This window comes from Heteronotia binoei, chromosome 2 (assembly GCF_032191835.1).
Source record: "Heteronotia binoei isolate CCM8104 ecotype False Entrance Well chromosome 2, APGP_CSIRO_Hbin_v1, whole genome shotgun sequence".
NCBI lineage: Eukaryota > Metazoa > Chordata > Lepidosauria > Squamata > Gekkonidae > Heteronotia > Heteronotia binoei.
Window position 1 is genome coordinate 149,160,599 of NC_083224.1, and position 27,936 is coordinate 149,188,534.

General features: G+C 42.4%; 1 protein-coding gene across 4 annotated transcripts in view; it reads left to right on the plus strand.

Annotated features, from left to right (window-relative positions):
* Positions 1 to 26,923, plus strand: part of DPYD (dihydropyrimidine dehydrogenase) — an 833,908-nt gene extending 806,985 nt beyond the window's left edge. For all 4 annotated transcript variants that reach the window (XM_060232210.1, XM_060232211.1, XM_060232213.1 and 1 more), the window contains 2 exons: positions 21,365 to 21,505; positions 26,670 to 26,923. In XM_060232210.1, the coding sequence (XP_060088193.1) occupies positions 21,365 to 21,505; positions 26,670 to 26,840 (312 nt within the window). In that variant the 3' untranslated portion in view covers positions 26,841 to 26,923. The remainder of the gene's footprint in view (positions 1 to 21,364; positions 21,506 to 26,669) is intronic.
* Positions 26,924 to 27,936: the final 1,013 nt, after the last annotated feature.

A 27,936-nucleotide genomic window follows, 5' to 3' on the forward strand; every position in this document is an offset into this window, starting at 1 on the left:
TTGACAAGTCTTGAAAAAACTTCTCTATGAGTAAGTGGGTGGTACTTTTGCTTAATAAACTCTTCCCAAGAAACAGACTATCATTTTTGTGCATTTTGGAATAATGTAATTCTATTTTAAAATATTTTGTACACCTTCATTTTTAGATGTTCCAATAACTATTAGTGGATAGAAATTGGTATTTTATAACACATATGTACCTGATTTTTGGTAAAATTTCCCTTACCATTTCACAGGACAGAAAAAGCTCATATTAGGGGAGTGTCATTACACAGATTCTTGGTTCCAGGTTGATTTATTTAGAACAAAAGCATCAAACATTTGTTATGAGGACCAGATCTGACATAAATGATACCTTGTCAGGCCGGGCCTGTGTGTCACAAAATGTAATGCCATGTAGCAGAGATAAAAACTTTATAAAAGACACAGACAGACACAATTAAATATATATTATAGGGACTTCCAGGGTCATCTACTTCAAAATCCACCCCCTGCACAATGCAAGAAATTCACAAATACGTCCCCCCCAACACACACATACACTATTTAAAAAACTTTTTAACCTAAAATACAAATATGCTTAAAACATTAACTCTCTTGCAATATTTTCTTGCTGATGGCCCCATGCTACCTGAAGTGGGGAGTCTACAAAACTAAGCTGGTGTATTTGTCTACAAAATTATAGTCTTCCCCAGAAATATAACTACAGCTCCTAACAGGCAATGCAATAATAGACAGACATAGGGTTGCCAATCCCCAGGTGGGGGCAGGGGATTCCCCAGTTTGGAGGCCATCCCCCCGCTTCAGGGTCGTCAGAAAGCGGGGGGGGGGAGGGGGGAAATGTCTGCTGGGATCTCTATTATTCCCTATGGAGATTTATTCCCATAGAAAATCATGGAGAATTGATCCACGGGTATCTGGGGCTCTGGGGGAGGCTGTTTTTTGGGATAGAGGCACCAAATTTTCAGTATAACATCTAGTGCCTCTCCACAAAACACCCCCCAAGTTTCAAAAAGATTGGGCCAGGGGGCCCAATTCTATGAACCCCAAAAGAAGGTGTCCCTATCCTTCATTATTTCCTATGGAAGGAATTGAAAAGGTGTGCTGTCCCTTTAAATGTGATGGCCAGAACTCCTTTTGGAGTTCAGTTATTCTTGTCACAGCCTTGATCTTGGCTCCACCCTAATGTCTCCTGGCTCCACCCCCAAAGTCCCCAGATATTTCTTGAATTGGACTTGGCAACCCTAGACAGATAGCAATGTATAGTGGTCAGTATGAGCCTACTATTTGGGAAGCTTAGGTTCAAAATCCATAGTTTATAAACAAAACATGCTGGGTGAACCTGGTCTGTACAAATACTCTCAGCCTAATGTCCACCTCACTGGCTTGCTTTGCACACACACAGACCCTCAGCAGCAAGGCTAGGGGAAGAGCGAGGAAACGGGGAGGCGAACCCACTTGCACCTGGGAGAACTGCAGCATAACAAGCTTAACACAACACACACACAATCACAGAGAGAGAGAGAGAGAGAGAGAGAGTAGCAAGGCACAGGAAAGTTCATACCTTGAAGAAAACTTTGTCAGTCTTAAGGTGCCACTGGACTCAAACTTGGCTTTGATCACACAGAAAGACATGTGGAGTAGGAAAAGGGGGAAAAGGAAGCAGATCCAGCTCCTATCTTAAAGAAAACTTTGTCGGTCTTACAGTGCCACTGGACTCAAACTTGGCTTTGCACACACAGAGATGCACGAGGAGGGGGAGGGAAAGAGGAAGCAGATCCAGCTTCTATCTTAGCAGACCCAGCTCCTATCTTAAAGAAAACTTCATTGGTCTTAAGGTGCCACTGAACTCAAACTTGGTTTCACACACACAGAGACCCACAGTAGCAAGGTGAGGGGAAGGTGTACCCAAGTACTGAGGGGAGGGGATTTGCATGGGAAAAGAAGAAGTAGCTGATCACAACCACCAAGAAAAAGTCAGTCACATGGAGCTGCCAATCTTTCTGCCCATCCCAACACTAATTGGAAGTAAATCCTTAACTGAGGGAAGGGAATAATGGGGGTCACTCTTCCATGCAGGCCAGATTAAAGACCTCAGATGGCCAGTTCTGGCCCATGGGCCATACGTTTGACATCTCTGATTTAGAGAGCAACCATTCCATATTGTCTTCAGTTGAAGCAACAGATGAAACCAGTCATTATTTGAGAAAGTGATCATTCCAGCAAGCTCTGAAAATCATGAAAACAACTGTTGATTGACAATGATTCCAAAGAAGACTTTCCAAAAATTGAAATAAACTTAAATTGCTTTGGCAACCTAGTACAAGGACCAACTCTATACCTTTAATCTACTCTGCCTTTCTGAAGTTCATGGTGGGTTATAACCAATTCTTAAATTTCAACCAAATAATGAACCATTCAAAACCAAAGAATAAAAGGGTTTAAAAAAAAACAAACAATAAAAACAAGACTAAGATGCCATACTTTTAATGCTTCCAAAAATGTTGAAAAGGTGGACCTTGAATCATTGTCCTAAGCCCTGGAGTAAGTAAACAGCTGCACCTTGATCTGGAGAGCATCAAAATACCTGATATATAAAAATCAAAACAGCAGCCAAATTTCAATACAACAAAACAGAATTCACCAACCCCCAAAAGAGAGGGAAGAAGTAATCCTTTTGCAAATGCTTGAGAGAACAGAACGCCTTTCCCCTGGCACCAGGAGGAAGACATTCTGAGAACAAGGCACCATGACAAACAGTTTTGTCTTTCATGGCCATCAGGGATGCACAGAACAGGGTTTTAGACAAGGATTATGTGACAGTGAGCTTAGAGCTGTAGTGACCCTGTGTGGCCAACACTCTGCCATTCTATTCACTAAGGCTGCCTCAGGGCTGCTGAGAGCCATCATGGCCCCCGAACAAAGATTCAATTTCCCCCATATGACCCTGACCCAAACCAAATATAATAACAAAACAAATAACTTTGCTGGCTCTTACCACAGCTCTATAATAATAAAAGGCTCTGCATATCCATCTGTCTGTTCCAGGGCTTTTTTGGTAGAAAAAACCCAGCAGAAACTCATTTGCATATTAGGCCACACACCCCTGACATCACCATTGTTTCACACAGGCCATTTTTGTAGAAAAAGCCCAGCAAGAACTCATTTGTATATTAGGCCACACCTCCTGACACCAAGCCAGCCAGAACTACGTTCCTGTGTGTTCCTACTCAAAAAAAGCCCTGGGCTGTCCATTTGTGGTAGGCCATCAGAAAATAAAACTAGAAATCTCAAAACTGGCCACCAGCTTCAGGATGATCAAGGGAGTTCCAGGGCCAAAAATGAAAGGAATTTGAACATTCCAGCCCAGGTTATCTCCAGACACACCCATGCTATTTGCAATGGAAGCTAAACTTGTGTAGCAGTTAAATTGTTGAACGACAATCTCAGAAACCCAGATTCACACTTCCACTCTGCCATGGAAACTTACTGAGTGACCTTGAGCCGGTCATACAATCTCAACCTAACCTACTTCACAGGGTTGTTTGAGGATAAAATGGAGAAGATGTATGCCAGTTTGGACCCCCCTTAGGAAGAAAGATGGGATATAAATTAGGCTTCCCAAATCCCCGCCTGGGCGGGGGACCCCTGATTTGGAGCCTCCTCCCCCAGCTCACCCAAAATCCAGAAAGCGGGGGGAATGGCGGCCCTTCCCATGCAGCCTAGATCCCAGCAGCTTCTCCTCTCCCCTTCACAACAATCCCCGATGCTTCTCCTCCTCCCTTCCCACCTCGGATCGCAGCAGCTTCTCCTTGCCCCTCCCCTTCCCATCCAGCTCCATTGCAGCAGCTGGAGCTTTCCTAGGCTGCTTCCTGCCCCGCCCCGAAGGACTATGAGCCTTTGCACCTCCGGAGGTGGTGAAAGGCTTCAACTTTCTGTGTTTGTGTTGCTGTAAAGAAACTGGCTGGTGAGTAGAGAGGCCAATCCCCTACATCAGATTTGCGAGAAGGGGCTGTGTGTGTGGAGGAGAGGGAAACGTCTTCATTATTCCCTATGTGGAGATTTTTCCTCATAGGGTATAATGGGGAATTGATCTGAAGGTTTCGGGGGCTCTGGGGGAGCTATTTTTTGAGGTAGAGGCACCAAATTTTCCATATAGTATCTAGTGCCTCTCCCCAAAGTACCCTCCAAGTTTCAAAATGATTGGACCAGGGGGTCCAATGCTATGAGCCCCAAAAGAAAGTGCCCCTATCCTTCATTATTTCCTATGGAAGGAAGACATTTTAAAAAGTGTGCTGTCCCTTTAAATGTGATGGCCAGAACTCCCTTGGAGTTCAGTTATGCTTGTCACACCCTTGTTCCTGGCTCCGCCCCCAATGTCTCCTGGCTCCACCCCCAAAGTCCCCAGATATTTCTTGAATTGGACTTGGCAACCCTAATATAAATACAGTGAATAAATAAATGTTCTAACTTCTGTTCATCATTTCTTACCACTAAGGCAGAGATTTACCACTATACTACTATTAAATACTTTCTTTTGCTATGAATATAAAGGGTGGAGGGAGAAGCATGCTTTAAAAAGAGAGAGAGAGAGAGAGAGAGACAACATATTGAATAAAAGAGGGAACAAAATACTCTCTGTTTGGTAGATTCCATTATGATGTCTTCCATTTTACAAAGATTCACAACATTTTATAAAACTAGTACTTTATATAGATAACATTTGAAACATATACCTTGTATTAAAAGGAGGAAAAAACCCTGCTTTTACTATTTTGATAGATGATGGGGAAATATTAACTCCCTCTGAACTGTTCATAATATTAGCAAAGGTTTGCTGTTATACTACTATTAAATACTATCTAAGTCACCTAACATGAGGAGTTGAGACTGAAATAAGGGGGGGGGGGGAGTGTTGCCAGGTTGATTTGCCTGGCAAGTGGGGGGGGGGGGTCTCCTGATGTCCTTCCAGAAGACCAGAAGTGATGTTGGCCATTTTCAGACCTACTTCCAGTTGAGGGTGTGACACTCTAGTTTTGGGGCAAAACTCTATTCAGCTTCCAACTATAGAGTTTTGCCCAAAAACCAGAGCATCACTCATAACAAGATGTAGGCCTGAAACTGGAATTGGGCCTGAAGTAGGCCTGCAATTGGAAGTGAACCTGAAAAGGTCAGTTGGAGGTGGGATGTCTGCAAAAGCAGGGGTTCCCTAGTTCCCACCGTGTGGATGGCAACCCTGGGGGAGGGGAAAATGGCAGGTCATGAAAGAAAGAGAGCAAAACAAAGGAGAAGGAAAGTGTGGGGAAAAGTTTTTTGTTTTAATATCCTGCTAAACAAAATGCAGTAAAAGATACTGAAAGGCTTGGAGGGGTTGTTTGTTTTATTTTGATACCGCACTCTAGCAGGATGGCCCCTTTGCAAGATCTGGCTGTGTAGGTGCTGAGTGAAACTAAAGAATGAAGGCAACCATAGATAATATCCTTGTTAGGAGGCTGCATGCATCCTGGCTATTACTAGCTTGTCCTGGCTGGTTTTGCCTTGCTCCAGTGGTGGGTTGGCTGATGGGTTTAGCATCTGATCACCCGGCCTCCTAGTAAACTTTGGAGAAATGCCAAAACAGATACTGCACTTTGTTTTATTCTGCCTTTCCTGTACCCCTAGTGCCTGCAGTCTGAACTGCATCAGGATTTTTTTTATTCTTAAAAATTACATTTGGTGAATACATAACAGTGGATTTGGGGCAATCCAGCTGACTTGAGCCCCTCAATTTTTGTTCCTTCCAGTGGCCCTGGGCATTGTTTCCCCTAAGATGAGTTAGTTTGAGCTATTTCACAGTTTTTTAGCCTCCAGCTCACATATTTTTGACTTAGCCCAGGAAAAATGGCCCCAAAGCAAGCTAATTTATGAAGTAGCTCAAAATTTTAATGCCAGTAGCTCACAAAGTAGACTTTTTGCTGACAAAAAGTCCACAGGTTAGATGGAGTATTGGCCCTGGGTTGCCTTGATTACCTCCTTTCATCTCATTTGCCATGGGAATTTAGTACACCAGAACAGCTAAAGATTTGTTATCAGTGACTCCTTATTTGCCCAACATCAGAAGGCATTAAGGTAGCAGGAATACGCAGCCTGAAAGTATATTTTCTGCACTTTCTGCTCTCCCCAGTTTCTTCACTATAAACATTTTATCCAGCAATAAACTCTCTGTTGGGGTGTATTTTGCCACCAAGTGTCATATTATTACCTTAATATCAGATTTCCTCATGACATCTGGAGTGTCCTCATGGTTCCCTATTTTCTTAAACTCCATTTAAACTCCATTTATTTGTATATACCCTCTGAATACTATTTCCCCTGTCTTCCCATATTACCTCCTTATTTATTTTCTTTTTTTCCTCTCACTATATTTTGTGAGCTTCTCTCATAACTTCATTTTTTCCCCTTCAGGGCTAGTGTTATCTGTTTTCCCTGTTTAATAATATTGCCATTCCACCAATGTGATTATTTTGCCTTGTTGCATGTCTCCTCTACTGGCCTCTCTGAGAAGATTATGCTCTGCAGTGGTTAAACGCTTTGACCCAGCTTTGTTCGTTATACTGTTTCCTTTACAATTCTGGATCCCGCTCTTCTCTGCCCTTGTGTTACACAATGCACTCTAGACGTGCCCACAGACTAAATCTGTGTTAAAATATCCAGCGGTACAGAAATAGCCCACCTTCCATCCACCACCCCTCATTCTTCTAGTGGCTTATGTTTTAATATCCTGCTAAACAAAACCCTCAAACCTAGGCACTGACGTACATGCAAGTACTAACAGATTTGTAACTAAGATTTTTTTTTAAAAAAAAGTATGTATGTGTTTTGTGTGTGTGTTATTGAACGTGCACACCTGGAAGTCATGGCAACTTCTGGTGATTGAACCCTACTGGGGGCCTCGAGATATTCAGAGAGATGGCTGAATAAAGCCTGCCTCCACCTCCTGACTCCTGATATTTCAAGGAGGTCTCCCACAAGCCTGGGCGTGCCAAGGTGAAGGGCGCTCAGGGAAAGCAGGAGGCACGCACCTTCATGGGGCATACCGGGCTCTTTCCACATAGTGGGAGAGCACCTGTGATGTGTCCACATAGCTCCTTCCTCCCCCACAGCTTTTGGGGCTCTCCTCTGTACCTGAAGCTGCTGTGCCACTTTTGGGGAGAGAGAAGCTCCCTTTGCTTCCTTTCCCACTCACCCGCTGGTCTCACTGCTACTACCAGCCATGGCCAGGAGAGAGAGGTGTGCCTAAAGCAGTCTTCTCACCTGCCTAGCTGGCCAAAGTACTTCAGTGGAGACAGGCAGGCTGACGCTGCCAGATGGAGGATGAGCCCAGAGGGCTGGGAGGAGCAGGCTGCTGTGGCTTCTGTCTTCCAGGATCACCTTCCCGCCTATGGCTCCAGCAGTGGCAACAGTAGCGTCATGGCCCCCACCCAGCCACACCTGGTGGCACTGAGTGTCTTCAAGTGGGTGCTCACCTTCCTTTTCTTCGATAAACCATGCCAGGCTCCGATGGGGGGGGGAGGGGGGCTGGAGAAAGCTCTCAGGAGCGCCACTTGACTCCAGCTTCCTCGCCAAAGCACACTGTTTAGTTCAGAATTGTGCTTCCTCTTGCCCTGGTGACTGCCATGTTGGGTGCCATGAGTCACAGGGGATGCCTATTTGGCGCCCCTGGGGGCCACCACCCTAGGTGATGGTCTGTGGTCACCTAGTGGGTGTGCTGGCCCTGCTTTAAGTTATTTTTCTCAAAGGATTTTTCAAACTGTTGGGGAGATAGTTATTTTGTATTTTAAAGGAAAGGGGGGCACTGGCTTCTGAAAACACATGCTTTCATGCATATATTATCTGAATTCCACTCTATTCCCAACCTCTAGACTATGAGGGGACATTCACTGAAAGTAATGAAGTGCAGATTGCATCTGTGTTCATCTGCAAATTTGGTTGTGGATTCAGTTTAGGTCTACAATCAGTTGGATTTACGCACACATGAATACATAAACACATGAATCTGCCTTATACTGAATCAGACACTTGGTTCCTCAGCAGAACTGTATGAGAGTCCATCCTCCAAATGGCTTCAAAGCAACCATTTTCTCCAGGGGAATGGATATCTGTCATCTGAAGATCAGTTACAATTCCAGGAGATTTCCAAGCCCCACCTGAAAGTAGACATCCCTACTCTAGCCCTGACTGAAATTTCTGACCAGCAGGTGATACACAGAAGGAAGGCTACTTTTTTTCAGCTGGATTCAGAAAGGAAGAGTGCAGGATTATAGAAGGGAAAAGTGAAAGGAGGAAAAATAACTTCTACTTTGCTCAGCCTCTCTTCCTTCCAAATAGTGGAACAAAATGCACAAGTTGTGACCATTTTTCCTGGGTTTTCTCTTTTGGTTGTTGTAGATTTTCCTTGCTGTATGGCTGTGGTCTTGGCATTATGAGACCTGATGTTTCGCCAGCAACTGTGACTGGCATCCTCAGTGGTATAACCCAGAAAACTGGGGTTCTCTCTGGGTCACAATGCCAAGACCACGGCCACACAGCCCGGAAAATCTACAACCAATGGACTCCTGCCGTGAAAGCCTTTGACAACATATTCTCTTCTGTTGAATATTAGTTATTAGCCAAAATATCTTTGGCTATCTACAAAGAATCCTGTTGTTTATCCATGTTATTTCAGCTAAAATTGATCTTGAAAGAGCTCTCTCAGCCCCACCTATTTCACAGAGTGTCTGTTGTGGGGAGATGAAGGGAAAGGAGACTGTAAGCCACTCTGAGACTCCAAGTGAAGGGCAGAGTATAAATCCAATATCTTCTTCTTCTCCTTCTGCAGATCTATAGCAGCTCATCACCTACAAAAGTGAGTTCCCCTTTTTTCCTGTTGAAGATGCCTGCAGTCTGCTAACAGTAGAGTATTAATTTATAGGACTTTGTAGCACTTTTTTGTAAGTTCCAGTGGCTTGCATAAAAGTCTGAAAGTTTCATATTTTATAGTTCTAGTTTTTTACTTCCCTCCTTTTAAAGATTTTAAATAAAATGGTTGTCAACACTCTTTTAATGCCCCAAATAGAAAATGCATACATACATACATACATACATACATACATACATGCATACATGTGTGTATCTATATCGATTCATCCGTCTGTCTGTCTATTTATAACACTTTTCAAAATCCCTTTAGCTCTCTTTAGTGGTTCCTGTTGTTTTCCAATGTAATTTAAGTTAATATCGGACATTTCTGTTTTTCTGAATTGTTCAAATTATTTCTCTCAGTATGTATTATTTTGCTTTGCTGAAAGGTCCATTAGCTATTTTGAAACAAAGTCAACCTGTTTTTTTAGCAACTACCCTGTAGCTTTAAGTTTCCTCTTTAAGCAACCAGATAGAATTGGCTCCCCTTGTTCATTTTTTTCTGTATTAGAAATGATTACATTTAACATTATTAGAGTCAGGAAACAAACCTTGAAGCAGCTATTTTATAGCCAATCATTTACTGTGCTGGAATAGCTCTGTAGTTCTCAGACTTTCTGCCTTTAAGGAAAGGTTTTCAATATTCGCTTGTCTGCTGTATTCTATGTCTGAGTAAACTGTATGCTGGTCTTAAGGGAAGGAAAGAAGTGCAATTGAACTCCAAAGGGAGTTCTGGCTGCTGCATTTAAAGGGACTGCATTCCTTTTAAATACTTTCTTTCTATTGGAAAATAATGGCGAATGAGGGCATTTTCTTTGAGGGCTCATATGACTGGACCCCTTGGTCCATTCTTTTTTAAATTTGGGGAGAGGGGTTGAGGAGAGGCACCAGAAGTTACGCTGAGAATTTGGTGCCTCTACTTCAAAAAACAGTTCCTCAACAACCCTTTGGAGACTGGTCTCCATAGAATATAATGGAGTGCCCAGCAGCCACTCCCTCCCCCAGCACTTTCTAATAGCCCTGAAGCAGTGGAAGGAGCTCCAAACTGGGGAATTCCCTGCCCTATGTAAAACACCATTTTAATGTCCCCAAAATGACCAGGGGTTATAATTCAATTCTTCTAAAAATCACTTTGGCTGTCAAAAGTAAGCGAGTGATATTTTTTGTCCTTTTCCCATAAAGCTAGAACTTTGGTTTGGTCAATTAATTGTTGAGTGTGGATTCAGAAGGGAAAGAGCTATTCTTCATACAATATGTTACTTTAAGGAATTCATTGCCAAAAGAGATGGCTACAGGCCTGGAAGGCTTGGGGTGAGGGGTAGACAGAATAATGGAGAATAAGTCTGTGACTACAGTGACTATTAATAATGTCATGATCTAAATGAAACCTCCTGGTCAGAATACCACAGGCTGTTTGTTGTCTGAATATCCTGCTGCTGAGCTTTGCAGAAGCATCCAATGGGCCACTGTGGAACATAAGATACTGACTCGACAGACCTTTGTCTGGTCCATGAGCGCTTTTCTTACATTCTTAGAAACAGAATACCCAACCATTTTCTTTGAATATCAGTATTAATGGGAAAATGGTATCACAGAACAACTTCTCCCTTGTTGATCTGCACTCTAAGAAACATTTAATAAACTTATAGGGAACTCCAGAAAAGAGTTTGAAAATCACTGTAATGATTTATTAAATTTCTTCTGCTCCCCTCCATTTCTGATTGTACAGTAAACTCACTACATTTCTTTACCAGCAGTAGTCTTGCTTAAAACAAAAACAAACTAAATGTTACAATAAAATTGTAAAAATAGTTTATTAGGACTAATTTATCAGAATTTCTAGCTCTGAAGATTTGGTTTATGTCCTTGTTCTCATAGATGCCTGGAATTATCCTTTCCACAGGGCATGATGTTATTCCTCAGAAGAAATATGTTCTCTTTTCTCCTTTTTTGGTGACTTTGTTCTCATCCATCTTTCTTATAGTAAAGCATTTATCTCCTCCCCCATTTTTTTCTAATTTGCCTTCCCCAACTTCTCTATTGCTGTTGATTAATAACTGCTTGACACATCTAATCTGCAAATCTTTCATTTTCCCAGATATTGTGCTATCCACCAAAATAGCTCTTTTCATTTTAAAATGAACAATACAACTTTTCAGGCACATGTGTGCTCCTTTTGAGTATGTCTTCTGGGAGGCATAATACAAGTATTGTGCTGTAGCCTTGGATAAAAGGATTCCTCTTAATTTATGCCCTGGTCTCCTGGGTTCACTGTATTTTACAATATCACCATACAAGAGACAATATGCTCGCCGGTAAATCAATGATCAGGATCACAGGAAAGGAGAGCAGTAAATTTTTGAAAATAGAATTTAGCTATTAATTTTAAAGTTCATATTTTGAAATTACTATAAACATTAATTTGGATATTTGTCATATAGAGACTACTGGTAATTTTGAGGCTTCCATTGTGTTTGCTGTCACATAATCCCTCTGAGGTTGTTTATAAACAATTCTTCTTTGTAGAACAATGGGTTTGATCATTTCTCTGGACAGCTTGGATTACAGTACATTGCATTTCTTTTGCTGGCAGGGAGGCTAGTCCTACTTTGGCAGACCCTGCCACAAGTATCCGTTACAAGCCTATAATCTTAAATGAGTGACACTGGGAGTTCTTGTACTCACCCTTGTACCAAGGCTCTACAAACCATTTCTTGTTACAGCTTGAGATGCCAGCCTAGAGTCTCTTTCTAAGATCATTGCCATCACCATTTGAGAAAGAACAAACTTAAAATGGACCAAAACATTATAAAGTCAGGGCTGCCACTAAAAAGAGCAGGACTGTTGATTTCTTTCCTTTCCTTTCCTTTCCTATACTTCCTTACTGGCAGCAGCCCATCATACAGACCAGAGAAAGGGAGATGCATCATGCTATTGTTTCAGAATTAGGATTGCCAGCTCTGGGTTAGGAAATTCCTGGAGATTTGGTGGTAGAGCCTGGTGAGGGCAGGGTTTGGGAAAGAGAGGGACCTCAGTGGCATATAATGGCATACAGTCCACCCTCCAAAGCAGACATTTGTCCAGAGGAACTGATCGTTGTAGAATAGAGATCAGTTGTAATTCCTGGAGGTTGGCAGCCCTTTGTTTTATCATAAAGCAAAGCAGGAAATGTATTATTTTGAAACTTGGCTGCCCCATGTTTATTGGAATGCACATTTGTCTTCTGAGCATGAGAGACAGAGTTTGGGCAATGGCCAGAATGGGTTGAATAAGTCTAGGTTTTCCAGTTCTTTTTCTATGGGATTATAGAACTAGGTAAAATTAAAACTTGGGTTTTGTTGCTCTTATTTTCACAATAGGTGATTGTGGAGTTAGATCATTAGAAAGAGAATCATCGGCTGGCTCCAGTTCTATGCACGCACCTGGGCAGCCCCACTGACAAGGGATCAGCTACACAGGTGTCACCAAGGGCAGACCTAGGAAGCAACAGGATAGGATGGGTCTAATTAAGGGGTAGAATTTGGCCAGCGAATTCCTCATTACTGGAGATAATGCACTAGTCAGGAAGAACACAGCTTGACTATCAGAAGAGCTGGCTTGCCCTCTTATAGAACTGGCAGTTAGCAAAAACATCATTAGGCCTGTAAATTGAACAAACGTAATCTGGGGGACACTAAGATGAAAGCAAATATGAAACTCTATAATGCTGCCTTTCAATATTTCTCATTTGGAGCCAACTTCCACTTTTACATGGAGGGGGTGGCAAATTCTTCTGTTTTGTTACAAGAGTTTCCATGCTAATCAGGAGAGAAGCCCTGCAGGGTGGCCAGAAATGCTGTAAAGCATGGCACCTGCAAAGCCTCCTGCGTCCTGTTTTTATTACAACTTCGTAACACATTTTCATGTTACCCTCCATAAAAATAAAGTTTCAATTCTTAATTTCACAAAACAATGCTAGTAGATGGCAATGGAAACCATCTGAAACTTAATGAAGCACACTTCTATAAAAAAGTGATCTGAGATTTCATTAAAGAATATTCATTAAAGAATATTAATACACAGCAGTGAGCACAAAACCCATCCCACCCCCCACTCTTAGGCAAAGTGAAACATAATCAGTGATTGGGAACAGAATACCTCTGTGCCAGTCTCTCTGTAACAAATTGCTATAAAAAGAGTATACGGGGATGACTCAGAAGGGAGTCATACCAGGATAATCCCAAATTGCTTTAAAGCCAGCTGTACCTTTCTTTTGCCAACCATTTTTTCTTTAAGTTCCAAAATGCAACCAATCACAACTGTAAATGATGGTAAGGCATGGCCATACCCCAGAGAAGACCTTAAGTGCACTTAAGCCCTAATGAAATCAACAGGGATTTAAGCAGACATTATGGGCTATTGATTTCCATGGGATTTAAGCATGCCTAACTTTTTTTGCCAGATGTCTAAAAGCTGGAAGAGATTTAGAAAGCACATACCAATACAGTGAGCTCATCGATCTACTGAAATATCTTTCTTGACCAACAAATAGTTTTCTTTGTGGAATAATCAGAAGGGTAAAAATTTTCAGTTCGTATGTGGGGAAGCTGGAGAGCATCTTGTCTGCAACTCATGCACATGCTGCTGTTCCAAGAAAAAAACGTGGAAGTTCCACTGGGGGCCCTGCAAGCGTTCAAGTGTATCTGTAAGGACTATCTGGATTAGTAGCCATAGTCATCATTGTTACTGTTTGTGTTAAGCAGAGCTTCTTCTGACATTCTCATCCAAGATAATCAGTTGTTATTGTTTGTGTTAAGTAGAAATTCTTCTGAAATTCTCATCCAAATTTCCCCCCAGATTTTAGAGTTATCTTGTTTGCAAAGGCTAATGTCTAAGAATTTTTAATTTCTGCATGCTATATGGGTCACTGAGCATGCACAGTTTGATGACATTTTCCATTCCATTCACCGATTTTGTACTGTTCCCCCATTCTACATTACCAATTTGCTTGTTCAAGTAGAAATGAGTGTGGAATTATGTTAGGCTGGATTTACAAATCATTCTTGATTCCCCCATCAAACTGCTCTTCAGTTTGAAATCTGATCTGTGGAAGTATCAGTAAACAATCTATGGGAGGTTAGATTTCTCAGTTTTCTTCTCTCATGTCCATAAATAGTGATCATCAGGAATTTGTTTGAGAAAGAAGAAAATACTGATGGGTATGCACTTCCGATATGCTGAGATTTTGATAAAGCATGCCCACATTTTACAGTATAGAAATGAATAAAAGAAACCTCTTCAACTACTATTTTTGTGTGCCAACAAGCATGTACACATACATGCACACACACCGTGTTGTATGTGTGTGTATGCACATGTGCACACATTTGTGTATATATGTATATGTGTGTATTCTTTTGGCACCATAGTAACAAAAGTAATACAAGCATCTCCAAAATGAGTACAAAGAACTTATTTTGAAGATACACACACACACACACACACACATATATATATATATATATGGTATAGTGGTGAAGTGGTGATCAAACAAGGACTGATGAGAGGTTTAGCTCTGCTAAGTGTGACAGCATGAGCCAGTCACTCTTACAGCCCGTCTTTAAATGGAGGAGACAATCCTTGGGTGAAGGGCAGAATTTAAAAAAAGATAGAAAAGCCTTTTAATAAATGGCACACAAAGGGATAGTTTTGAAGGGCTTTTCTATTATATTTCTGTTTCCATGTTGCAACACAAGTGTGTTTTTCCCTAGGACCTGGAATCAGGGAAGTGTGTCCCCATGGTTGCAGTCAGACACACTGTTTAACCTGTCAGCGATGTGCACCTATTTTTGTCTGTCCTTATTTGAAATGCAGTTGCCCGATCAGACATCCTGACTGTAATCTACCTTGCTGCATGCCTGTCCCGTTATTGACTGATCAGATGGCCAGCCTGGGGCATTCTCTTTTAAAAAAGTTTTGGCACATGAACAATGTTGGTTTTGTGTACATGCACTTCTAGGAGAGTGGACTAAACAATCATAGAATCAAAGAGTTGTAAGGGACCTCCAGGGTCATCTAGTCCAACCCCCTGCACAATGCAGGAAATTCACAAATACCTCCCCCTAGATTCACAAGATCTGCATTGCTGTCAAATGGCCATCCAGTCTCTGTTGAAAAACCTCCAAAGATGGAGATTGTGTTACTCACAAATCTCAACCTAAAAAAACTCAGTGATTGTGTTTCTTACAACATTAAAAAAAAGCCTTGAAAAAAAACATTTGTGGTTACTTAGAATGCATCTCTTGCTGCATATGAGGCAACCATGGACTCCTGCTGCCTTTCGCCAATGATGCAGTTAAGTGCGTATCATTAAGATTAAAAACAAAATTGTACTGATCCAGGATTGATGGGGATGCAAGTTGCGACGGCTTGATGACTCTGGAAAATTCATTTGTGGCCTGTCCTCAAGAGTTTAGGACCAGACTTTTTGTACTGTCAAGTAAGTCTGGAACTGAGTTGGGGCAGGATGGGTTTCCCACAACTCACCAACTATTCCCAGATGTTGCTGTCTGGACATGCACTTCAAATCTAACATGCATCCATGGGTATGTTGAATGTTTAAAGCACATCTGACCACAGTCCATAGGACTTTTAGAAAAACAGAGGAAAATGTGCTCTCTCTCTCTTTCACTCTCTCTCCCCCCTCCTTCTCTCTCCCTCTGTCGCCTTCATAGGTTCTATTTCTCAGACCTCTGCAAAATTTGACACAAGGTTCTCTAAACAAAGGCCCAGGAGTTAGCAGGAAACAAATCAAATTTGGGGAAATGTTGAGGAATCTGCACTTTTCTAATGATGAAACAGCAAAAGAACAACACTGACATAATTATACATACACTTACATCAAGATAGTTTTTGTATGATGTTTTACCAATGCATGGGAGCTAGGGTTGCCAACCTCCTAGTGGCGCTGGAGATCTCTTGGGATTATGACAGATTTGCAGGTGACAAAGAGCAGCTTACCTGGAGAAAATGTCCACTTTTGAAGGTCAACTCTATGGCATTATACCCTTTTGAAGTCCCTCCCCTCCCCTACCCAAACCTCACCCTCTTCATGCTCCACCCTCAAAATATCCTGATATTTCCCAAACATCTCCAAAATGAGTACAAAGAATTCATTTTGGGGATATATAAGATCTTGCTATTGTTAATATTGAGACCAAATTGTGCCTGAGGGGATGGATATATTCACCTGGTTACAAAGAATGGTGAATTTTAACATACGCTGTTTTGCTGATTTTATACATAAACACACACACTCTGATGGATATTGACAGGGTTTTAGGAGATATTTGGTCTCAATATTAACAATAGCAAGATCTTGTAAACAGATCATCCACCAGAGAAGCCATTTCCATTCCAAAGCCAGGTCTGAAGTATGGGGCAGATGAGCCATCCAGTGAGTCCAGAAGTTGCTCTGCAACTATTTTCTTTACAATTTTATCCCAAAAAGGGAGGTTACAGCCCAGAATTAGCTAGAGCCTTTTGATCTGAAGGCATCTTTAATAGAGGATTCCCTACTGCCTCACTCAAAACACCTTTGGGGAAATACCATCATACTGTGAACTGTAAATAATTTTCATTAGAGGCTTCCTCGCCCTATCCTGGCAAGCTTTTATTAGCCAGGGTGAACAAGAGTCCAAAATATAAGTGGTGGCCTTGACAACTCCTAAAATCCTGTCAATATCCATCAGGACATCCATAAAAGAACCGGATACTGCACACTATGCAGTAAGAAGTAGAAACAAGTTGCTGGAACAAAGCATTGCTGCAAACTGTGTACCTTCCATACCAGCATTCCGTTTAAATACTCTCTTTCTTAAGGAAGTAGAATAAGTGACTGCAAAGCAGGAAGTCCTTGTGGATCAATATAGGACAAGATTGGAGGGAAATCTAGATATCTCTAAAGATAATGGTCCTTACCCTCAATCGAAAATGGCTCTTTTGCTCCTCCTATGGCCCTCAAGCCGAGCTAATATTTCAAGATATTCATGCATTTTGAAGCATGGATAAAATGTAAGTGTCTTCCAAGCTTCATTTATTCTTTGCCAACTTTAATTTTAAAGTCTCTGCAATGTTATCTTTTCAGTGTGACTTTCCCTGGAATCCTCAACCTTTGCTCTTTTGTTAAATGTCAGTTTCAAAAGCTTCATTTAGAGTTCCTACATAGTAATGCAAAAGTGACAGTGGGTTAAAAATTTTTGGTGCACAAGCCATGATACATTCACAGAATGAAAGACTGAATACCTTTCATGCATTTTCCTACAATCCAGTGCTTTCCAGCATCTTCATATCATTCAAACTCTTAACTGCATCAGGTTCCCCCCTCCCATATGTTAAGTGAGAAGCAGTAATTGCCAACATGAATTATGTTCTGTAAAGGATGCAAAATATCTCCAATGGAATAGCTAATGTACTGTTAGTACTAGCAAGATATTTGTTCATATGTTGAAGTACCTTTCTCCCCCCCCCCACACACATACCACAAAAGGTCAAATTGTAAACTGTTTGGGGCAGGGACCTATCTTGTTTTGCTGAGGAAAGACTCTAAAGCACTGTGAACATCAGGAATCCACAGTGTGGCACCTGTGGGTACCATAGCTCCATCCAACACCTTTCCTGGCACTTGCCAAGTACCTTTAGAAAGCAGACTAGGCCATGTGGGACTTTCCCCAAGCAGGACTTCTGATTAGCCATTGGAGATCTGATTGGCTGTGCAGATTAAAAGACAAGGCTCTGCCTGAAATGTTGAAGAGTTACTGTAAGAATTGGCATGACTTCAATCTCTGACATTTTGTGGTTTACCCCACCTCCTATGGTAGCCATTTTGTCTTTACACCTGTATCAGGATATCAAAGGTGTGCACATGTTCAAAAATATTTGTATCCTGTGTATTTTTGGCATGCATCATTAATCCATTTTTATGGGGCGGGTGGGGGGACTGCTGTCAGGCAGTTGATGTGAAGGCAAAATATGCAAAATGGAATTGTTAGAGAGCATTCTTATTTTTTTACTTATTTACTGTTTAGATTTTTATCCCACCTTTTCTTGCACATGGGGCTCAGAGTGGCTCACAACAAATTTAAAACACAGTAAATAGAATAAAATAGTAAAACATTCTGCAGTACGATAAATTAACAAAATACCAAGATGGCATGAAATATCCAAGATTAAAAAGGGCAGTGGGTGTACATTCATAATAATAAGTCAGAGGAGGTTGAGGCAGAGGAGATCAAAATGATGTGACACCAGTCACCTCAACCAAAGGTCTGGTGGAACACCTCTGTTTTACAGGCCCTGTGAAACTGAAGCAGATCTTACAGGGCCCTAATTTCATTCAGGAGAATGTTCCACCAGGCCAGGCTCTGGTTGATGCTAAATGGATGTCCTTAGGACCAGGAATCACCAGCAGCTGTTGTTCAGATGAGAGTAATTCTCTTTGAGGGACATAATGAGAGAGGCAATCCTGTTGATATGTAGGTCCCAGACTGCTCTGGGCTTTAAAGGTTAATACCCAAACCTTGAACTAGATTCAATACTCCACTGGGAGTCAATGCAACTGGCAGAGCACTGGTTGAATATGTGCTCTAAGAGGCATCCCCTTGAGGACATGTTCCACTGCATTTTGAACAAATTGGAGTTTCTGAGTCAACCTCAAGGGCAGCCCAGCGTACAGTGAGTTACAGTAATCCATCGTGGAAGTGTCCATTGCATGGATCACTGTGGCTAGGTTGTGAAGAGGGAGATAAGGATCCAGTTGCCTGACCAGCCAAAGTTGGTAAAAAGCTGATCTGGCAACTGCCATAACCTGGGCTTCCATAGAAAGTGAGGATTCCAGGATCACACCCAGACTCCTTACCATTGGTGATGGCATCAACAGCATCCCACCGAGGACCGGGAGGTGGATCCTTAAATCCACCCCTCCATGACTCAGACGCAGGACCTCCATCTCTGGTGGAATTAATTTCAAGTGGCTCTGCTGTAACCAACCAGCCACAGCTTTCAATGTCCTGTCCAGCACCTCTGGGGCATCATCTGGTCAGGGCTGTATTGGTCTAGAAGGAGTAAGGCTATGGTGTAATGGTTCACAAGGTGACATTTTCTGTTTATTCATTTATAACTTTTCTATGTTGCCTTCCCACTCAAATGGGGTCCTTAAGGTGGCAAACACTAGAACAGAACAATTATGTTATATTAATTTTATCCTTAGTTTGTAATGGCCTATAGCTAAGTATTATTCATTCATTCATCCACTAGAACGGAACTACCACACTCTGTGGGCATCACCACAGAGAATGTTGCTAGTCTTACCTATGCTAGGATGGGGCCTTCAGAAGGCTTTGCTCAGCTGATCAAAAGCTGTCACAGCAGAGCAGAGCAGGAGAGGTCCTCTTGCACTTATATGAATCCAGGGGCATTGAAGGTTTGTAGGTGATTAGCACCTTCAATTGAATATGGCAAATGATCAATAACCAGTGGAGTGTCTGCAGAATGGGTACATCATACATGTTTCATCTGGCACCTGATAATAATGGAAATGCAAAGTTTTGTACTAGGAGTAGTTTCTGAGTTAATGGTAGACTCATGTACAGTACATTACAATAGTCCAGAAGTCCCCAATCTTTTTGAGCCTGTGGACACTTGAAATTTTGACACAAGGCAAACACAACCACAAAATGGCTTTCAAAGCAGGTTGAGCCAACCACAAAATGGCTGTCATAGGAAGCAGACCAAAACACAAAAATGTCAGGGAGTAAGGTTATACAGGATGCTTTTTAAAAAATGTGAACATACTGTTTTAAAATCTTCTCTTCCTTACACACAGCTTACCTTCAGTTATACAGTGAAAATCTTTGTGCTGTTGAGGCAACTGCTGCTGAAGCCATTTTTTAAAATCTGCACACCCAATCAAATCTCCTGTGACCCTGGCCAAACCTACTTTCTAAAAACAATTGATGGGTACCAAGAAAAATGTCAGCAAGTGATAATATACCTACTGACACCATGATGAGATCCCCTGCAATAGTCTAACATTGAAGAAGCCATAGCATGGATTCATGAGACCAGATCAGCCAACGGAAGGTAGAAGTCTTAAGTGAAGCTGTAAAAATGTATTTTTTTGCAGCTTCATTAACTTCACTAGCAATAAATCTCTGTTAAGTATAACCCTAGGCTCTTAACTGAGTCAGCAGGTGTCAGCTGGGAAGCACAGTGTCTTTCAAGACCTCAGCCTTCCCAACCAGCACTACCTATGTATTGTCAGGATTCTGTTTCAGCTTGTTCACCCTTAGCCATTTAATCATGACAGTAAAGCCCCTGGTTCAGTATTTATATAGCATCATCAGATGATCTGGATAAAGAAATACAGAGCTGGGTGTCATCACTATATTCATGACAGCCAACTCCAAAAGTATGATTTCCCCCATCACCACCTAAGTGGACAATGACTTTTGGTGATGGCCACAAGCACTGATGGCTTTAAATGGGGATTAGATCCACCACAGAGAATCGATTTATCAGTGGCTAGTAGCCATTGTGACAAAAGAGAGACCTCATATTCAGAGGCATATGCATACCAGTGTTGGAACCCAATGTTAGGGGAAAGCCTTCTATACCCTGTTGTTAGCCCACCGGAATAATCAGTTGGCTACTGCATGAGGCAGGATACTGGACTAGGTGGACCCAGCAAGGCTCCTGACATTCTTTTCAGACATTTTATTGCTCTTTCAATGGCTAGTATTGTGGTGCTATCCCAGCTACCTATCTTTTTACAGGGATAAAGTCTGGAATAGCGTCTTGAAAAATACTGGATTGATCAATTGAAAACATACTATGAGGGTGATATTGTGTAGTTATCAATCTATTTGCATGTCCATTCCAGCTTTGATGCCCTTTGTTCCCTGTTGTTGGGCCTGTTGCCTGCTCTTATGATGAGTTCTCAGAACTACGCTAATGAAAACTGACCATGGACAAGGCAGACTGTGTGTATCGTGTCACTTCCCTTTTTGTGGCCCTTTTTTGCTTCCTGTTGTGCTAAAACATTGGTCTCTACGAATAATTAATTAAATGCTGCATTTGATTCCCCTAGACCACCCCACCAGAAAAAAAACTGAAATAAAAAATGTAGAGTTCTTCTGAGGACTGGCATATTTTCCCACTCTGTTTTGTGCTTGGATTGCATTTACATCAATACCTGTTACCCACATTTTTCAAAGTAGCATGCCTGAAGTGTTTTTCACTCACCCCATCATCCCCAGCATTGCTGTGGTGCCTGCAAAACAACATCCCACAGAAACATGCTGTCGAGTGCTCTTTGGCTGTAAAACAACCTTGGGTATCTCCAAAGTGTTTCAATAATGCTTTTTCTCTCCCTTCTCGCCTCTCCTCCTAGGATGTAATTGGAAAAGCACTGCGGTATATTGGAACATATGGAGAGCTCAGTAATACTGAGCAAGTTGTGGCTCTGATTGATGAGGAAATGTGTATCAACTGTGGCAAATGCTACATGACCTGCAATGATTCCGGCTACCAGGTAAGAGCACAGCTGTAATTAGCAACAAAAGCAACTGTGAGTTATCTTTTTGCTGCTGAGGCAGGAGGAATCCACTGTCTGCTTGAAGGGAATGTGGGAAAGGGATATTTACAAGATACTGGAAATTAACAGTGGCATACTCCCAGGTATAGACTGCATGAATTGTGTCTGATCCATTCACAGCGGTTGTCAGTAAAGCAGGGTTCTTACTTGGATTGCTTGCAGTGCTTCTGCTACCCACCAACAAGAATTCTGCACAGAATCTATTGCTGGGCTGGGATGTTCTTCCCAACATTGCATGTTGGAATAAGCTGATATAGGCTGATGCATTCAAAAACCATCATATAATTGAAAGTAGCTTTATAGGCCACCCAGTCCCCTGCTCAATGCAGGAAATCTAGCTACAGCATTCCTGACAGATCGCTATCCAGTCTCTGGAAGAGGACTTCCAGTGAAGGGGAGCCAATCCAACCCCTACATAACTGGTTTCACTGTCAAGTGTCTCTTGCGCAAAATTATCCTCAAGTTCAGTGGAAATCTGCTCTCCCTAAACTCAAGCCCATTTGGTCGAGACTTTCTCTCTTCCCTATGGCAGCCCATGAGCACAATCATGTCTTCCCTTGACTTAAATTAAGCTTTCATTATCTGACTACATTTATTTTATTTTATTTTTATTAGATTTGTATCCTGCCCTCCCCACCTAGGCAAGCTCAGGGCAGCTACAGTACACAAAAGTAGAGTACTCTTAAGCTGGTACAAGATATTGCCAAGTAGGGATGGATACAAACCGACTCACAAGCCAAAATTTGGTGTGGACTTTGGCCAGTTCAGAGCCTGAAGGCTCCTTCTCTGAGCTTTTATCCAGTTCAGTTCAGCTTTCCTGAGCAGTGCAGGTCTACAGCTGACCTGTTAGGTTTAAATGGCTACCAGCCATTTCAGTCTAACAGCTTCACTTTGAAGCAAAGGGAAGCCAAACTGACTGGTGAAATGGCTGCCAGCCATTTGAACCTAATTGCAGTGGGAGTCCACCAGTCAGCTGTTAGGTTTAAATGGCTGCAAGCCATTAAACCAGTCATTTTAATAAGTTTAATGGCTGCTAGCTATATAAACATTCCCAGGTGATTCCCCTCCCCTTTCTTCGAGCTATGGCTCACCAAGGCCAGGAGAAAGAAGGAACCAAACTCACTGTTTGGGGCCTTTTGGCTCAGTTTTGTTCAGGGTTCAGTTTGGGAGCCACCCTGAACCAAACTGGATTTTTTTTTAGATTTGCGTCCATCCCTATTGCCAAGCTTCCTCTTGGCAATGACCTTTGGCTTAGAAACCTGAATATATATAATTTTCCTTGGTAAACCCTTTCAAGTTTTCATCCTCTCTCAGTCAGCATTTCAAACTGGCAGCAACCTGAAGTCTTGCCAGTGTATCACTTTTCCCTTTGCTGTCTTGGTCAGATTTGATTTGTATGTTGTTGTAAGGTTAGCTGGCAGTGCACATGCTATCCTCAGTGCCTGCAAGCAACAAGCAAGCTGTTTGTAAAGTTCATTTTTAGATATCAGAGGTTACTGCAAATCAAGGCCTGGAGCTGAACAGCCTGTTGGAGTCCACAGAGCTATTTCCCAAGAAAAGGATTAATGCAAGTAAACAGGAAGTTTAAAACAAGTTTCACACAGCAGAAAACAGTGGAAAGAGAAGATAAGAGCCACCAGCGCTGAGTTTGTTTTACAGATTCTTATTATCAAGGAGCATCATAGACTTATAAAAATATGCTATAATATGTTACAATGACAGTGCTAAAATAATTCAGTTTGGTTTCTAGAGCAATAATGTGGTGATTTTTTTTTTTTTTTAAAAACCCTACTATTCTTAGTACAGGTTAGTTCTGTTAAATGAAACAAAGAATGTGGTTATAACAGCTACCAAAAATGCCTTACAAGAAGTCAAAATAAGGGAAGATAGGTTAGTCCAAACCAGATTGCATATAGTAAAGGTTGTTCTACAATTTTCCATTTAAAAGTCCCTTTATCCACGAAACTACTTGTGGAAGCTTGTCCAAGGATCTCATTCTGTGAAGTTGCTTCCAAGCTGGCTGGTGAACATTATAAAGATTTCGCAGTAGCAGCATCACTTAGAGCACAAGCTCTCAGGAGCGGAGCTCCAGAACCTCTAAATGGTTATTTTTCTTCCTTACCCCACTCCCCACCCCAAATACTTGCTTCTGGGCTCCATTGGACAACACCCCTTTGAGAATTTTGCTGAATTCTAAGATTTGACAAACTTTCTAATATTTTTTCCCACAAAAAATGGGGAAATAACCAAAACATATCAAGCAGACAGATGGAAATCTTCATCATGCCACTGTGACCACATAGGAGGAGAAAGTAATTTATAAAGTATGATGGGAGTAAGGTTTTATTATGACAATTATAATTCAAGAAGCATTTTAAGGTAGATGCTGAGCTGCTATAATTTAGTTCACCTTCTGCTGATGCCAGGGGTGTGTGGAATATGCAAATGAGTTGTGCTAATGAGCTCTGGCCCCTCTTTTTCTACAAAATGGCCCCTGAGCAGTAGGAAAAAAGTACTCTTTTATTTACTACTATAGACAGACTAATGTGGCTACCTATCTTGATTATAAAGATGATTCCTGTACTGCCATGGTTCCCCTTCCTGGCATGTTTCCAAACAGTGTAAGCAATGAACCTCCCAAAGGACTGGGCACTGTTGGCATTGTCTGGAAGCACATTAGGAAGTTGGGACATCTGGGTACCACCCTGGAGGGAAGCCTTTACAAAAACCCTAACTGGTATGAAAGCTACTGGATTGGAAGCAGTGGCTGTGATGTACATGTATAGGAAATTCAAAGATACTTTTGTAGTCAGGGTGGCTATATGCCCTGCTTTCCTCCTTGTTGTGTGGATCAAGTCAGACCTAGTCGCCATTTGTCAGGAAAATCAGAGCAACTCTGTGGCATCCTTTAGACGGCAGTTTATCCAGTGACAGACCTTCAGAGTAACAGTTTGAGGACTGTAGCCTTTGGGCTTGCAAACACAGGTTAACCACACAGCCTGGGCCTTAGATTGCCACTCTTATTTTGAAAATTCCTGGAGATTTATGAGTAGTGCCTGGGGAGGGAGGGAGCTCAGTGAGATGTGATTCCGTAGTCCACCCTCCATTTCTTCCAGGATAGGGGTAGAAGGAAATGACCTTGGAAAAGGGGCACACCTCAGTACTGTCCCTAAAAGAGGTGCCATGGCAGGGGTAGGCTTCCCAAATCCCCCGCCTGGGCGGGGGACCTCCGATTTGGAGCCTTCTCCCCCCACTTGCCAAACATCTGGAAAGCGGGGGGGGAATGGTGGCCCTTCCCACCTGCCGGAGACCAGAGGAGCCGAGTGCGAGTGGGCCTCTGGCTGGGTTGGCTGCACGCCTGCGGGGTGAGCTGGAGCTGGGCGCTCCTTCTCGGAGCCCTTTTCTTTGGCCATGCAGCTTCCCCTCCTGCGAGTCCCGCCTCAGCCCAGCTGGCTAGGGGCTCTTCCGCGCCCTGTTGGTGGAGCGCCAGCTGTCCCCGAAGGGAGGGAGGGAAGCACGCATGTCCTGCCCCTTCACTAAAACTACAAGTCCCATGCCGCTTTGTGCTCTCTCCCTGCAGCCGGCAGGAACCCTTCAGCACAAAGCCTGGGGGGGTGGGACCTGAAACAGTCGCCGCACAGTGATGATCTCGCTCAATTCATTCAAGCGACATAGAAGGAACAACGTTCCTCCAATCGCTTCCGCTTTAGTCATGCGCACTGACTGCCTGTGCAAAGGTGAACTCCCCCCCTCCTCTTTAGAAGTCTTCCTTAGAACACTGTCATTCCCCCCCAAGTAGTGTCTCCATCGCTGATGATCCTCAAGCCTTCCTATCCCCCATATGATAAATACATCGGACTTGGAGCGAGTCTTGGGGGTGTCGTGTTGGCTTTTGGCGCAAGAGGCACGGGACTTGTAAGAGGTGGCGAGCGTTGGGTCGCTGTGACACCCGAGCGCCCCCCCCCCGTCTTCGCCTCTTCCCTTTCATGCACCCCTCAGGTGCCTCTTCTCCGACAGTTCTCCAGCTGAAGGTGATGAGGCAGGGGCGGGTGGGCATCGGCAATGGCTGAGACTGTGGTGGACACCAGGCGCCTTATCACTAAGCCGCAGAACCTGAACGAAATGACATTTTAAAAGGTATGCTGTCCCTTTAAATGTGATGACCAGAACTCCCTTGGAGTTCAATTATGCTTGTCACACCCTTGTTCCTGGCTCCGCCCCCAATGTCTCCTGGCTCCACCCCCAAAGTCTCCTGGCTCCACCCCCAAAGTCCCCAGATATTTCTTGAATTGGATTTGGCAACCCTAGGCAGGGGGTAACTCTTCTTGATGACCATAATGGCCAATCACCCCCTGGTCCAGGGGAACCTTTCTCTGTAGCCAGGAGATCAGTTGTAATTTGAGGAGAACTCCAGGTCCTTCTTTGCAGTTGGCTAATTTATGTCCTTTCATGTTAGATTTTTTTAAGGAACTTACCAATGATTTTCAAGCAGACAAGTAAAACTAGAAAGGGTGCCTGTGCTGCATAAGCCATTTTCAAAGGCTTGCAGTATACAAGTATGCTCATCAGAGAGCAAGGATCTTTGGAAGCTCTCTGTCGAATGTATACTCTAGCAAACCCAGATTCGTTGCTGTGTAACTTTTATAATGAGGGCAAGCTCCTGCCAGTGTATTCAAATGGCTTTGTGTACCAAACAGAAAAAAAAAAAGGATGACACTTATGGAAATAACTCTGTACCGTGAGTACTTAAATGTCAGTAAATCACTGTGCTATGAAAGATGGACTTCGCATAAAATAAAAATATCTTTATAGGACATAAACATCATAGGCACAGTTTGTCCTAAGGCTGACTCTGTTTTTAAAAAGTGCAGGGCAGGTACGAAAAGGGAGACACATTTTTACTAGGGCATGATTTGATTCTGCATTTTTAATTTTTCACAATGCATTATCTTACCAGTTAAGGCCGTTGCTATAGCTGCAACACAGTGCCAAACAAAGATGTCTCCGAGCACCTCAACTACAGGAAATGCAGATGCTAAAAATGGGGTTGTTTTTGACCTTTTCTGTGAGTGACATCAGTGTTGTTTATTTCTGCTTGCAGGCTATACAATTTGATCCAGAAATCCACCTGCCCACTGTTACCGACAGTTGTACAGGCTGCACTCTATGTCTCAGTGTCTGCCCTATTATTGACTGCATCCGAATGGTTTCCAGGACAACACCTTATGAACCAAAGAGAGGTCTGCCCTTAGCAGTGAACCCAGTGTGCTGAGGTGATCAGACCAGCAGTTAAAGTGAACCTTACATTTGCTTGATTCTATTGATTTGCTTTCTAATTAGTACCAGCAACTCCAACTACGTTAAAAAAGAAAAAGAACCTAATGACGGCAGCCATTATAATGCTGACAGTATCTACCAATCTCTTTTTTAAACCTTCACACAAAGAGCAGTTTATCAAATAGTTTTTTTTTAGAAGCCTAAACTTTTTTTTCTTTTATAAATACTTAGTTGCTGCAATAATTTGGATGATTTTTAAAACATTCAACATTTGGGGAGATTTTGCTAGCCAAGTGAACCCCACATAAAGACAAACTTAGTTACCAGAGAAACATGGAGTAATTATACATTCTATTTCATTTTTCAAACTGTTTTTTAAAGATGTAATTAACTGCATAACATACAAACAAAGCAATATGGGTGTGTGTGTATGTGTTTTACAAAGAGATATAAAAAGAGATTTAAAATAGTATTTCTGAACTATCAATCAGTTTCAACTGTATCAGCATATGGCATGGTATTACCTTAATTCTCCTTAAATTCAGCTTCTGACAAGGCACTACAAATAAATTTGCAGACACATTGCACTCTTTGGCACTTAATGTTGTGCAGCAGGTAGCCAAATATATTTGCTTCTGTTCACTGTATTCTTCCAAATGTAGGCATTTGCTCAAGGGTCTGATTGATTTTGCGCAGGGTATACTGCTTGGCGGATGAAATTATTCTCTAGATGCTGGTAGACAATTGTAGGCAGTTTCTTTCTGACTTTGCAGCTCTTGCACACAGTGGCTCGGTTCACACATCGCACACAGGGCCAAATTAGGGTTGCTAAGTCTGTGCTGTAAAATACCTGGAGACTTTGGGGTGGATCTAGGAGACGGTGGGGTTTGGGGAGGAGAGGGGAGGGGCCTCAGCATGGTACAATGCCCTAGAGTTCACCCTTTGAAGCAGCCATTTTCCCCAGGGGAGCTGATCTCTTCCAGTTGGAGATCAGTTGTAAAAGCGGGAGCTTCTCCAGGCTCCACCTGGAGGCTAGTATCACTAGGGAGAAGAGCCATTTGGCTTGGCCTCAAGCTCAGTAGAGGCTTGCA